The sequence below is a fragment of the Lissotriton helveticus genome, chromosome 2_1, assembly GCF_964261635.1.
Source record: "Lissotriton helveticus chromosome 2_1, aLisHel1.1, whole genome shotgun sequence".
In the NCBI taxonomy this organism is placed as follows: Eukaryota; Metazoa; Chordata; class Amphibia; order Caudata; family Salamandridae; genus Lissotriton; species Lissotriton helveticus.
Genome location: NC_136059.1, coordinates 846,626,751 through 846,642,070, shown reverse-complemented (window position 1 = coordinate 846,642,070; position 15,320 = coordinate 846,626,751). Strand labels below are relative to the sequence as shown.

The following is a 15,320-nucleotide window of genomic DNA, read 5'->3' as shown; positions in this document are numbered from 1 at the left end:
CTGTGGAGCAGGACCAGGAGGTGGAACAACTAGAGGTGGAGGAGGTGCCGTAGCACTCTGTGCATAAGAGGGTGGTAATCTCAATAGATGCGACATTAAAGGGTCCTTTTCAGGGTCCTTTGTCGCCTTCTCAAGGAGAGGTGGCAACGCTGGATAACATTTATCAATAGCCATATTATGTTGCCTATCTGACACTTCAATTGCTTTATCTTCTTCATCCTCTTTAAACTGCTTGGCAGCTTGCAGTATCGACAACCCCTTTTCTCTCTTATCTCTTTTAGCTTGTTTGATTTCTCGTTGTCTGGCTTCTTTACGCCAAAGGCGAAAGGAGTCAAACATTGCTTTGCGGACTTTCTTTCTAAACAATTTTGTTTCTAAATTATCTAAAATCTCAGTTTCAAAACTACCATATTGGGGCCATCGTAAAACCCCATCTTTTCTAGTATAACGGATCCATACTTTATTAAACGTAATGGGGCCCATGCCGTGTTTAGAATAGAGCTCATAAGTCAATGTTCCAACTGGAGGTATCGGACATGAATCCTCCAATCTGGAATCCTTGTTATAACCACAACAAAATATTCTCCTAATTTTGCTAAGACGAGGCATCTTCGCTCACTAATCTACCGTCAAACTTCAAGGGATTATCTACAACGATAGTCTCGCAAATATACGAGTCCCTCGGCTCTGGAGATTGCAATACCCAAATCAAAGACCCAAAAAACTAAGTATTCAAAGAACTAAAAACAAAGAACAACAAAGAACTGGGGGCGACCCACGTATACTTAACTAAGGTATCATTCACGTCACCAGAAGGCCCGTCTATCGTCTCGCCTTACAAAGCTGCACAAAGGGGGGTCCAAGACAGGGCGGCAGTCAGGACACCGGTCCTTCGTAGCCGTCTAGAAAGCGGGAAACCTCGCAGCAAAGACCTTCAGTCCACGTTAGACATACCGGGGTCGATGAAGTGGTGGCCCTCTTCCGGAATTTCCTCACGAAGCTCCTCACAATCTTCAGGCTTGGACCGGTACCGCTTGATGTCGCCCCGCGTTGGGCACCAACTGAAGAACCGGGTTATTTAAGACCCGGGGGTGCCAGGGGCACGTCCAAAGTCTTCGGGTTCACCTGTCTTAGAATACAGAGACACGGGATTCTTCGTGGTGACGTCAAAGATCGAATTTATTGACTGCAGCCAGTAACAGAAGTCCTAGAAATCATCACGGTATGAGTTCTCAGGAGACTGCTCAATTTTACAAAGCAAGTCATCCCTTTTTATGCAAAAAATCACATTCCTGACAAATACCTAATATTTATAAACTGTCCAATCACATGTGTCCACACCAAAGGTATCGCATGACAGTAAAACCCACTTTTCAGTTGCCCAGCCCTTGATCAATTATCGGTCAAACCCAACATTCTTCTTTAGACTGGCCAAACGAACCCATAACAAGGAGGCCACGACCCGTATCATAAATAGACCATAAAGAGAGAAACAGGTAGAAGTAGGATAAGGCATATTTGTGTGCAATAAAACTTTACGATGTCCTGTGCTCTGATCCTTAATCTTGATCAGCTACCGGGCGAGGAAACTAGTTCATCAAGGTCAGCTTCAGGCAACGAGGTCAGTTCACTTGGTTCATCCATAAGTCAGCGCGAACCTCAGCTAAAGGGCATAGGTCTTAAAAGAAAACTCATTCAGCCGCAGTCATCGGCCTATCTGAGGGCAACCACAAAATGGCTGCCTTACACGGAATGAGAACTATGGTTCACAATGGAATCTTCAAGTACACTGTGAATCCTTGTGTGCAACATGGCGGAAGCACTCGTACTTGCTGAACTCATTAGTTACGGTTTACTGCTACCAAAATAGTAACGGAACCAGAACATCAAACACGGGTTCAGAATTCACGGAACCTCACTATCCTTTAGTTGCCTCCCCATTTTCCCAGCGGGGGGGCTCGAGGTTTGAAGCTTAAGGGCTTAAGGGCAATTTAAACAAGCACAATCTGTCGGTAATTCCGTCGAACAGCAAATAGTCTATATGCCCCTTTATCTCCCCCTCGCCTCACCTTTCACTTTGCTGAATATCTGGACCGCCTATCTCTCAAGGAGGACTCCTGAGGGCTCGCATTGACTCGCTACACGATATTTAAATGCGGTTTTTGCTCCTGCTCCTGCAACCACGAGCCTCTTCAGCATAAAAGTGCCGCACATCGAGGGCGGCAAAGGGCAAGAGGCATACTCGCTCGAAAATCCGGGCGCCGAACTCTGCAGTTACTCAAGGGAGCCCACGGCTCAGTTTTAAACTTGATTTTCCCGACTCTCCTGGGCGGTGGCTCCAACACGCCACTCGTTTTCAAGCCGCTTCACTCGAACGCCATTACCGTGTTGACTGCCGCTGTCGAGGGTGGGCGGGGCCACGAGTCGTGACGGCTATCCGGAGGCGTGGAACTCCGGAGCCATCCTCAATGCGTGCCTTGTTTTGACTTGGTTTTTGTAAAACTTTATTGTTGTGGGAGCTGCTGGGTCCTCACCATTCTAACCAACATAGGCAAAAAACTAACATATTTTTGGGTCACAAAAATCACACATTGCCACAGTAGTTCCTAGCACTAAACAAAACTACTGTGTGCCTATATGCTCCTTGTGAAACAGCAGAATGATGTCACTCACAGTGAAGCCAGTTGATAGATAGAGATAGAATTTAAATAAAAACAGAAGTTCTTGGTTAACACTTGACCAAATTAGGGGCCCAAGTCTTAAAGAAAGCCACAAAAGTGCCCCCATGGTATATATATATATGTCCTTGCATTAGTGTAGATTTACAGCTTTCATTAATTAACAAGAATTTACAGAAGTAGGCCTAGAAATCTTATTCCTAGAAAATATTTGTGAACTGCATTTTTGCACAAGCAAATATGCATGTATAGATTTGCCCATACGAAAATCATTTGAGCGTTTACAAGTTCACTTTGCCTCCAAACACTTTTTTCATAACCCTGGAACAAATTTTGCTTCTGCCCTTGTCAGGAATACATTTCCAACCATACTCCGCATGAAAAAAGATTAGAGAGAGCTAGTGAAAATCCCTAAAACTTGAAAGTTAGTAGGTTTGCACAGATTTAAAAAGGCATTCCAGTCCTTAATCTATTGCTTCCCGCTACCTCGAGCCCCAGTAGGTAGATCTGTGGAATGGCAGGAACATAAGGGAATTGCTAGTATTCAAAGTTTGAGCTCTGGCATGAACAGAGAGGCTATTATCAGAGCTCTTACATAATGATATTGTTGCCGCGCTACATGGCACCAAAGAGACAAGTGGATTTTTTTTAAGAACAAGTAGATTTATGAAGCAACCTGACCCATGGGCAAGTAGATATTTTATTAAATTCCACACCCTTCTTGATGCACGTATACAATTCCCTAAGCAATCCAATTCCCCCAGATAATTGTTCAATTTGATAAGTTTTGTGTGTTTATTGTGCCAAATAGGGGATTCTAAAAGTGCCTGCTATTGATGGAAGAGTTTGCAATAATGGCTTTGATTAAAGCAATTCAATTGCGGAGAGCAGGAGAAGAGAAAGATGTGGGTTGTTGTGATATGAAGACCGCCTGTTGGAAAGTAAATGGAGAAATGCACAATTCTGCCAAAAGACCCCACCCCGTGAAAGGAGCACCATCTCACTTAGACAACAAAGGCGAAATTTGTTTCAAAGCAAAAGCAGAATGATATGTGAAAAAGTCAGGAAAATTCCCCCAACCACATCTTTAGGTTTCCTTATCTCTGAGAGAGATATATATGCCCTCTTTTTTGTCCATAACAATCTTGTGAGCAAACTTAATGCTTTTTAAAAAATACTGCAGATGAAGTTTAACTCAAAGCATTGAAAGATAAAAACTACTGTTTGGGAGCTTCATCATTTTAATAGTGTCAAATCTGCCCCACCAAGAATGAAATAAAGGTGACCATTGCTCAGAGAAGGTGGATGTTATGTTTTGGACAGCATCTGATTTAAGATGAATTGTGTCCTTTATGGAATTGGAATAGTGACTCCCTAAACATTTGATGCCCGTGGAGTTCCATGTAAATCCGGAATCACTGAACATTTCTTTAAAACAATATGTATTTAATGGTATGACTTCTGACTTATCAATAATTCACTTATTTCCAAAAACCATGGAATATTCTTTAAGTAGCCTAAAGAAGGCTGGAATGGAAGTGTTGCGCTCCAAAACATACAATAAAATATTATCAGTGTATGCAGTGAATTAAACTTCTATTTTCCCATTTTTATGGCCCTGAAATGAAGAGGATCTACAAAGGGTTTCTAAAAAAAGGCTCTAAGGATAAAATCAATTATAGTGAGGATAATGGACAGCCTTGCCTATAAGTAAATTTAAAAATGAGGACTATAATCCATTAACAAAAATCGAAGTAGTAGGAGAGACATAAACCAGATCAGTAAGTTTCAAGATATCAGGACCAAACCCATGCCACTGTAAGGCGTGTAACGTAAAGTCCCAGTTTACACGATTCAACGTCTTTTCCGCATCTGAAGTGATGTTCGAAATGGGAAAAGTACTTTGTGAAGCAAGGTGAATAATGTCCAAAAATGTCCGAGAATTAATCAGAATATATTTACCTTTTCCAAAGCCTGACAGCTCTATGCTAATCAAATCTGCGATGTAGTCGTTTACACGTAGGGCTAAAATGTTCACACATTTCCCACAGCCTAGATTAATAAGAGAAATTGGCCGTAAATTGCCACATTTGGTTAAGTCTATATCTTTTTTTAGGAATAAGGCGGAGCATTGTTCCCATGAAGGAACCACTGGCTTCGTTTCTGGAAAGAGAAAAATTAAAAGATAATAAATGCTAAATTAATAAATATGAAAAGTGTGAGTAAAATTCAACACAGAAACCGTCTGGGCCAAGAGCCTTTTCTTTAGGTAATTTGGACATAGCAGCTTTAATTTCATGGATAAGAAAGGTTAACAGATTGACCCGGAGATCTAGGAATGGAATTATAAATGTTGTCCAATGCCTCCTCAGAAGGGGAATGCTCTGGTGTATATAACTGGTGATAAAGCACACAAAAACACTCCTAAGTTTTAGAATGGTCCTGAATCATATCAATTTTTGACCTGGGCTTCCTTACTTTCAAATATTTAGCCAAAAGCTTGCCAGCTTTGTTACGATCAATCAATCAATCAATCAGGGAATTTGTAAAGCACACTACATACCTGTGAAGGTCTCAAGGCGCAGGGGGGGGGGGGGGGGGGAGCTGCTACTGATCGAAGAGCCAGGTCTTGAGAAGTCTTCTGAAGGCCAGTAGGTCTTGGGTCTGGCGTAGGTTGAGAGAAGGATCTGCCACTGGCTGTCGTTTTAAGGGTGCGGGGGACCGTAGCGAGGGCGAGGCTGGCTGAGCGGAGGCTGCGGGTGGGGGTGTAGAAGCTGAGTCGTCTGAGGTATGCTGGTATGACGTTGTGTAGGGCTTTGTGTGCGTGGGTGAGGAGTTTGAAGGTTATCCTCCTGTTGACGGGGAGCCAGTGTAGGTCTCTCACGTGAGGGGATATGTGGCTGCGTCGGGGGATGTCATGGATCAGTCGTGCCGAGGCGTTCTGGATGTGTTGCAGCGTCTCAGAAGCTTGGTTGTTGTTCCTGCGTAGAGTGCATTTCCGTAGACCAGCCTGCTGGTGACGAGGGCTTGGGTGACGGTTTTTCTCGTTTCGGAGGGGATCAACTTGAAGATCCTGCGGAGAATTCGGAGGGTGTTGAAGCAGGATGCAGAGACGGCGTTGACCTGCTTGGTCATGGAGAGGGTGGAGTCGAGGATGACCCCTAGTTTGCGTGCATGGTCTGTGTGTGCTGGAGCTGTTCCCAGGGAGGTAGGACACCAGGAGTCGTCCCAGGCTGAGGGGGTGGAGCCGAGGATGAGGACCTCCGTCTTGTCAGAGTTAAGCTTCAGCCTGCTGTCCTTCATCCATTCGGCGACGGCCTTCATTCCCCTGTGGAGGTTGGCTTTGGTGGTGAGAGGGTCTTTGGTGAGGGAGATGATCAGCATTATTTTTTATCAACGTTTGAGATGCATTTTCAATAGATCATTTATTGTATTCCAATTTTGCCTGAATGTGACGTTTAAATGTGGTGTTTTGATTTGAGGAATATTATCCATGCTCGAGCTTTTTAATAGAATTTAATAAAATGGAGGATTCCTTATCAACCCTGCTTGTTTTTGATGGCAACATAGTCCATAATCGAACCTCGGGCAGTTGCTTTAAAAGCATCCCACACAGTATCAAACCCAATTTCTGAACTATTGGCATCAAAAAATTATTTTTGAAACAATTCAAACTTTTCCACAAAAATGTTGCCAGATAACAAGCTATGATTGAAACACCATATATTTGATCAAGAGACAACAGGCACTAAATTCAAATCTACTCTAACTGGTGCATGGTTTAAAATCAAAATAGGCCCAAGTCTGCTTTAACTAAGGAGAGAAGTATGTTGTTTGTCAAGAAAACATAATCAATCCTAGATTTGAAATGATGAACAGGTGAATAGAAAGTGTATTCCAAACCCTCTGAATTAAAAGCTCTCCATGCATCAGCTAGCCTCCTACAGAGTATAGTGTTTTTCAAAGCTTTTTGCATTTTGTTAGGATGGTATTTGACCATAGAACTTCTATCTAAAAATGGGTCCATGTCTCCTCCAACAATTAAATTATCAACTGAACATTATGAAAGCGTAGTGGAGAACTGTTTCCAAAAATTAACATCTACCCCAGTAGGAACATAAATGTTTAATCGAGATAATTGTATATTATTTATAATGAGTGGGAGGAGAAGCTATTTGCCATCCGATCTTTAACTTCCTTCTCAATTATGGGATTTAGAGATTTATGCACTTAAATGATAACCCCATTGTTATGATTGTTTGCTTAAGAACAAAAGACGTGCCCCACCCATTGTTTTTTAAGAGAGTTCAGATCTTTCTCCAGAAGATGAGTTTCCTCTAGTAAGGCAATAAGATATTTCATTCAGGAAAGATTCCTAAGAATTCTTGGTTTTTCTATTGTGTTATGTAACCCTTTAACGTTCAAGAAAACAATCTGAATATTTATTGTCATTTCTACATATGATAATGAGAAAATACACAACTATAGAGAAACATAAACGGTAGAAATGGGCACCAAAAACTCCAAACACGCAACCTTTAACAAAATCAAACAGTAAGGCATAGTTATAAATAGCGGGGAAAATAAGAAGGAGAGAAAATGGCACATACTGAGGTGAAAGCAAAGGATATGGTACAAAGCAAAAGAACTTAAACCAAAATACTGAAATAAGGACATAAAAAGCAACATTGAATTAGAGTGACAGAGAAGTGCAAAGACAACAGATAGCCAAAGACATGGCTCCTAGAGCTGCAGTGTGAGAAGATAAAAGGAAGAAATAACATGTCCCTTAAGGATAACAAAAACACTTCCCAACAAAGGAAAGACCCTGTCTAAGCAAAACCATCAAGATGAAAGCGGAACGATAAGCAACATGATGGACACAAATTCATACCAATAAACACATTTCCTGTAGAGACAGAGAAACCATACGGCTAAGGAGCCATGAAAAATTTTGGATATCATATAAAAAACAGTAAGTAATCACACAGTAGGAAGAGGTGAATTAGAAGCCTATAGATAAGTAAAAGTTCAGGTTTTCACCAGATGCATCTCATCTCCCTGTTAAAGTGAATAAACCTTTTGCACTGATCAGGAAATTCAAAAGTTATAGATATTTCTTTGTAGATAATCTTGAAATAACAAGTATTGACAAATGATAATGAGCATTTATGGGTCTGAGAGCTGTACGTAGAGCGAGAAATTCCTTCTGCCTATTTACCGTCACCCTGGCCACATCCTGGGAAAAGAAGACCCTTTGGCCTGGTCATAACATTTGTTTTCCTTGTTTAGCTGCTAATAAAACTTTCGTAAGGTCAGAATATTTTAGGAAGAAATCGATAATAACACGAGATCAAGCTGAAGGAGAGGTTGATAAAAGTCTGGGACCCACACACTGAGCTCGCTGTATATTTAGTTCATCACATTCTTTCAGACCCACTCTCTTGGGAATATTACCTTTTAGAAAGGAGACCATGTCTTAGCCCTCCATTCCCCCAGATATTCCATAAATTCTTCGATTATTCTGTCAATTTCGATTTTCGAAGTCTTCTATTTGTAGCCTAAGAAGAGAAACTTCCTTAGACATAGACTCTACTTTATTTGCCACATATTGAACATTGCTTATTGATTGTTCTCTTGCCTCAATCCTCTGCAATGTGGTGTTTGTTTCAACCACAAATGGTTTTACATTGAGTTTGGCTACTAAATCTTCCAAAGTTATTGGTAAAAGAGACTTTGTTGGAGATAGTGGTTTCTTTTTTTGGCATTTATTTTGATTCCCTACTGACTCTCCACTGGGAGAAAGCGACCTACTTGGTGAGGCAAACGTCTTGTGAGTGGAAGGAGTAGCATGCTCCATGCCTAGAGTAACTGGGTTGTATGGTATAGAGTTAGAAAATAGTGTTACAGATCAGTAATGGCCTTCAAAATAAGTATTATTGTTCATGGAGGGAACTAGAGGAGTGTAATGGAGTCCAGTGGCTAAGAGATAGTATTCAACTTAGTGAAGGTCAGCAGTCATGGAACAATACTACGCAAAACTGTGTTGTCCAAAAGTATTTATGCGGCCAGGAGAAAGTAGTATGCTCCTTTAAGCGTTCCCTCCTTTCCTCCTCCTTTTCGAAAAATGTTGTGTCCTTTGTTATCGTCCGCTATGTAGTTTCATCCTTACAACACAAAGAAGTTTAGATGAAAATTGTGCTGAGCAAACCTAACATTGCCTTAAAGTTATTTTACTTACCCTTATCTTTGCATTTTATTCACTTTATGCCTCTGCAGTGTTTGATAGCAATTTATATTTTCTGCCCTTTCAAAAAACAATGTAACATTCTGAGATGTTTTTTTATGTGTAATAATTTAGGTTGAAGCAGCAAGAAGATAAAAAGCCTTCCCAAGACACCAGGGATGCTTCAAATGGTAAAATGGAGGATCTGCCTCTCGGGAACGAAGCCCTGGATGAATATCTCACTCGACTAATCGAAGAGAGGGACACCTTGTTAAGAACCGGCGTGTACACGCATGAAGATCGTATAATATCCGAACTTGACCGCCAGATCAGAGAGGCCATGGTAAAAAGGAGCAGCAACACCAGCAAATGACCCCTTTCAAAGCTATGGAACATTAGCCAGTCTGCAGTTTTTATTTTAATGTGGCGGCGAGCTTTGTATATAAAATATATTTATTTTCATCAACAAATTAATTTTGCTATGAGTGCTGTTTGTTAATGTACACCTGCATTTTGCTCCTTTACTCAGGCTTGTCCAATTCCTCCTACGTAGACACCTGCTTTACATACACACGCCGACGCAGCGTACATCAGGATTAACACTTTATATAACAGAGTCCGAAATGAGCCATGATCCGATATTGCCGCGAGGGAGTTTTAAGAGCTCCATCAGCCATCAGGATTGCCATCATAATCTGCTGTTCAGTGCTCGGTTCACCCATGTGTGCCTTAAAGACGATGGTCCTGTTTATTGCAAAACGTTTGTGTCGATACACCACTTCTTGATTTGAGTATGGTAATGTTTCCAGCCATGAGTTACTAGGCGTATACAATGTCTCCATCTGTGAGGGAGCATGGACTACCCAGGATTCCTTGCAAGCGATTCTTGCGCATCATGCTCACCTCTAACTGTGCCATCTTCGTGAAGGGGGCGTGGCATGCGTCACCAGTTCTGCACCACTTTGGCGATGTCACGTAGGGTGACCAGACGTTCTGGATTTCCCCGGACAGTCCCGGTGTTCGGTGGACTGTCCCAACACTGCTCCATTTTAAATACATGTCCCAGTTTTTGGGACAACGGTCAGGCGATTAAGCAAAGTAGAGGGGAGACACGGTGGGGAGGACGCCAGGGGGCTCAGGGTGGAGGTCCTGTTATAGCTAATATTAAATGTAACCTTGTAAATGTATGTATGTATGTACATGAGTGCACACACCAATCACACACACATATATACATATATACATGATTACACAATCACCGGGATAGGCCAGATATAGAAGTAAGAGTAAAGGCTTTAGTCCTACCTTTATTTCTGTCATGTCCCGGTTTTTAGTTTTCAAAATCTGGTCACCCTAGCGATGTGGGAATCTACCGTAATCACAATGTTCTGTAAATGTTTTCTAAATCTTATGGCTATTCCCCCAGGTTGAATAGGCCCACACTGGAGTCTGGCCAACCTATTGTGCACTTTATGAATGCGATCCAAATTTACATATGTAAATGTTTTAAACAAACAGAAATCGTTCTCCAGTTGGTTTATTGTATGCAACATTTGCTTGTTATGGGAACATGTTTTATTTAGGGAAATTGAGTTAATTTGTAGATATTATTAAACTCACCAGGAGCCATTGTAAAACGAATCGAGTGTATGCACTAAAGAATGCCCAGTAACTAATATTCAGTACTAACGTATGTTTTTTTGGAATGATCTGTTCTTCTCATCTTACATTTCCCCAAGACGGTCTCATTCACAAAAGCAGAGCTGAAAGGAACATAGGAAGCAATATTTTGAGATAAGATAACCAACCATAAGGCGCTTGCTTGAAGCAAACAAAAAATGTTTGGGCGCAGTCTTTGCCAAAGATATGTCAGCAACGGAGCTCTTTCTAAATATTAATTTCAGTATTTTGTTGTACAGAGAGACCTAGCGGGTACCACTCCTTTGCTACTTTCAGTACTCCGAAAAGATATACAGGGCGCACAAGACAATTCAGTATTTGTAACGTATTCTTTCTAGCATATGACTCTTTCCACCCATGTCGATACTGGAAGAGGTTGGTTCATGGCCTTTTACCTTTTGACCTGTCTGCGCTCTGCAAGGCAGAATCTCTGTCAGATGCTGGAAAACCTAGGCTCTGTAGATTTTACTAACAATGAGCAAAATCATGACAATATGTTTAAAAAGTGCTGATTTGTTGAATTTCCAGCTGGAAATGAAAAAAAATTGTTCTTTCGTGTGTCTGACTGTGCTGAACTGTTCGCATAACCTATCAAATATCCACACATTAAGTGACGTACAGTTACTATTATTGTACAAGCTGTTTGACACTGTCTGATGTTTGATATTACTATTCAGATAGAGGACCGTTTTAAAGATCACCTGAACAGGGCCTCACAAAATCACACCGGAAACAATCCTCTATAGCAGCTTAAATAAAGTGAATATTTTTTACTTGTAGTTTTTGTGTTCGTAGCCGATTTCCTTTACATCCCAAGCTGTTATTTGACAGTCAGAATAACAGCCTGGCGTTACTAGTTCGCTGGTAAGATATTTCCTTTACGTTAGAGTGCACTGTGGTACCTGAAACACAAGAGGGCGCCAAAGACTGAAAAAAGAACCCTGCTTAACGCAAGCCCTATTTGAACAGTACAATAGTGTTTGTAGACTAAATAAGCGAAGTCGTTTTTCCCATCTATTTCTGTGTGATGTTTGTTGTGATATGTACAGCTTTTTTCTATAAGTTTTTCAATAAAAATATTTTTACAAAATTGAGCCTAAAATTCAGAAGCACTTTAAAAATGAATTGCTCTTAAAATTGTAGTCCGTGAAGAAAACATTGTAACGAGATGCGTGGTCACTAGTGTAAAATTTAGGTGGCGCAGTTCAGACATTGGCATATGTGTTTTTATGAAATTATAAATCAGTCAGGGCTTTAAGTGGGATGAAAAAACGGGGGCGGGGGACCTCTCAAAGGGGCGTGGCCGCTATAATTAAGGGCGTTGCTCAAAACACGTAAGCGAAAAATCTGCACTGCATTCAGATATATAGTACATTAAGTAACATTACACCTACAGCAAGCCAAAACTAATGGCTTTGCCAATGGTTGTTAGTTGCATAAGCAACAGCTATGACTTCGTTGAGATTATATGCCAGTCCTTCAGTTCTGAAGTGAGACTGTGATTTGTGAAGGAATATGGTATTTAGAGATAACGATCGTGACTGAATGTGGATGTTGTGCATCTAGTGTGGCCTGTAAAGATATTGTAACTAATGCAGTTACTGCTTACTCTTCTTTCAGATCTGTCAACTTGTATGTTACGAATTGAGGGGCATCTTCCTCCGAACTGTCTGCTTAGATATTTGTTGGTACAAATGTTTGCAAATGCGGGAAGGCCTGAGGATTAGATTCAAGCTACCTCGAGTGATTTACCTTGTCCCGGACAGCCAGAGATTGTCAAAGCCTGGCGTCCGGTGTAAGGCATCATGGAAATGATCCACTCCCCCCCCCCCCCCCCATGAATGTCCTGTATATTTGCTGACTTTTTAAGTCTGAGTTAGCTAAGACATTTTGATTTTACTGCACTCTGAGTGGCTTCATTCTTACCTTAGCAAGGAGCACATCCTCACTTAAGTGCCAAGAACAGCTACAGCAATGTGCTTTTGAGACAAAAATATATGTTTTTTAGATTTATGACGGCCTGGCAAATTCAACAGCAATAGAGATTTGTAAAACCTTATAACATAGCAAACCAAGTATGGATAAAACCGAAAGGCTAGCAGCCAACACCAGCCCTATTAGCTTTGCCAAAGCTTGCTTGTTTGTCACAGACCCAATTGGTATTGCGTTTTTAGTACATATCCACCCAATCTGGTCTTTAGGGACAGAATTACAGGCTCCATTTTCTTTTTCTTTTTTTTTTTTTTATTTCTTTACTAATTTAAGCTAGATTATTTCTGTGACTCTATTTTCCCCACCACTTATGTACTGCAAGCGGTTGTTTGCCCCAGTGTAGTGGGAGCCAGAGCAACAATTAAATATACAGAAGCAGAGGGCCAGTGTAGACCGTGTCAATATATTGTGTAAAATAAAGCGCTGTACCACCATCGTACCCTAGTCTCTTGAGAATCAGTTTATATTTTTCTGCTTGACAAACATGTAGGACTTAGCTCGAATTCTAATTCAGAACCAGAGGCTCTGATTATGCTTCTCTTCCTTTCACGACAACACCAATACCTCTAAAAGCAATAATAATAAAACTATTGAATGGCAATGGCACAGTACTGCCATGGAAGAATCAAAACTGAGAGACACTTATCTTGACTGCCGAGCAGCAAAGAAAGAGGGAGCAAGTGGTGTTTCTCAGTTTGGAGAGAATTGAGGAACAGTGAATGGTGGACTGGGTAGGAGGTGTTAACCTTTTCCGTGCTGATGACGAGCTGAGCTCGTCATGCAGCATGGTGCAGCATGGTGGCGCTGTGCTGATGACGAGCTGAGCTCGTCATGGCCTCCGCGGAACGCCCACGCGGGGATAATTACCCCGCTGTGCTGGGCGTTCCATTGAGCGGGCGTGGCCATGACGAGCTCAGCTCATCATCAGCATAGCGCCACCGTGCTGCATGACGTGACGAGCCCGCGGCGCGGCCGCATCCTCCCGCGCTGCGGGGGAATTAGCCCCGAGGCGATGGGGTTAAAGAGTGTGTGTGCTTATACTCATGGGATTTGTAGTTTTTGTGTACTTATGTTTTGATTGGCTGCTGTGGCTTTGGCAGTAAAGGAAAAGAAGCATAAGCCTTGCCTTTGTGTCCCTAATAGAATTGAAAATTCCTGTCTCCAAAGCTAAAATATTTCTTATTGCTCATTTACTTTTTGTAACAATTGCATGTTATGCCATTAAAAGTAATTGGAATACTGGTCAAAAAAATAATATATATATATATATATATATATATATATATTACCCATTAGCTTGTATTAATGCACTAATCAGTAGGGGTGGGCGGAATCTGCGTAGTCGTGATATGCAAAGCTCTGCGAAATGGTAAAAAATGTCTACGAGCACGCAAAAGTTCTTCGAGCACGCGGAATTTCTTGTTCCGCCCGTTCGCGATGCTTTTTTCCTGTTCGCGAATGCTGTTTGCGTGCTCGGAAAGAAATATCTCGCGAATACGCATTTTGAAAGCGCGTACAAGCAAAAAATTCCCCAAAGTCGCAGATCGCTGAATTTTTGGCAATTCCGCATTCTCCGTGGAACGCGAAATTACCCAAATTCTGAGAGCGGAACGGAATTTACAGCCCAGGGCTACTAATCAGAGTGTGTGGCATTTTCAGTTTCAGTTTATAAACTTTATTTCGATTTAAAAAATCACAAAAGTCAAGACAATACAAACATAAAGGCCAAATTAGACAATATATCATATTACTATATCAACACTTGATTGTAACGTGGACATATAATAATCGACATTAAAACAATAAATGTTTAAAAAACTCTAAACACTCCCATGACAGCGGCCAGGAAATAAGATAATAAATGTTTTCCTTATAAAAGCTTGAATTATTTAAACCAAATTGAAGGGATGAATTAATGATCCCTATGTGAAATCAATCTCTAACTATAAGTCAATAGAACTCACATAACAACATGCAACAATTAAAAAACCACAATTACGTAAAGCACAAACACAAACAAGGTGTATAGAAAAGAGGATTTTATCAGAAAATAATTCAATCAATATATACATATGATACAAAAGGAAGAGGTTGACCTCCACCTCTTCCTTTTGTATCATTTATTGTACTTTGTGGATAGGTGTTTTTAGGTCTTGTTGTGTTGTATATTTACTTATCATTTATATACCTACAGACCTATTATTGCTTTTACTGTATATATTGATTGAATTATTTTCTGATAAAATCCTCTTTTCTATACACCTTGTTTGTGTTTGTGCTTTACGTAATTGTGGTTTTTTAATTGTTGCATGTTGTTATGTGAGTTCTATTGACTTATAGTTAGAGATTGATTTCACATAGGGATCATTAATTCATCCCTTCAATTTGGTTTAAATAATTCAAGCTTCTCTAAATAAATTCCCTTGAAGGCACTCTCACCCTTTTATCATAATTACCCAAGCCCTCAAGGGTATTCTGGGTTGCTCACTGTTTGTAACTTTCCTTATAAAAGAGCATCATATTTACACATTAAAAATGTATATAACAATAATTTTCAATGATGTTTCATTAACATCTAAGGAGAACGTGTTTTTAATATGCTTCTCTAATGCCATTATTTCCAGTGTAAACCTAAGTGCTGTAATTGTTTTGTCTTGTTATTCTATTAAAATGCCAAATTGTTGTTTGGAGCAGTTCTGTTGTAACTTTTTTTTTTTTTAGCTTTTTTTTTTAGTTTTTCCCTC

General features: G+C 40.6%; 1 protein-coding gene across 1 annotated transcript in view; it reads left to right on the top strand.

The window, feature by feature from the left end:
- CEP120 (centrosomal protein 120) overlaps window positions 1–11,674 on the top strand; it is a 337,501-nt gene extending 325,827 nt beyond the window's left edge. The window contains exon 20 of the mRNA XM_078675575.1: window positions 9,040–11,674. Within this exon, the coding sequence (XP_078531701.1) occupies window positions 9,040–9,277 (238 nt within the window). The 3' untranslated portion in view covers window positions 9,278–11,674. The remainder of the gene's footprint in view (window positions 1–9,039) is intronic.
- The last annotated feature ends 3,646 nt before the right edge of the window (window positions 11,675–15,320 follow it).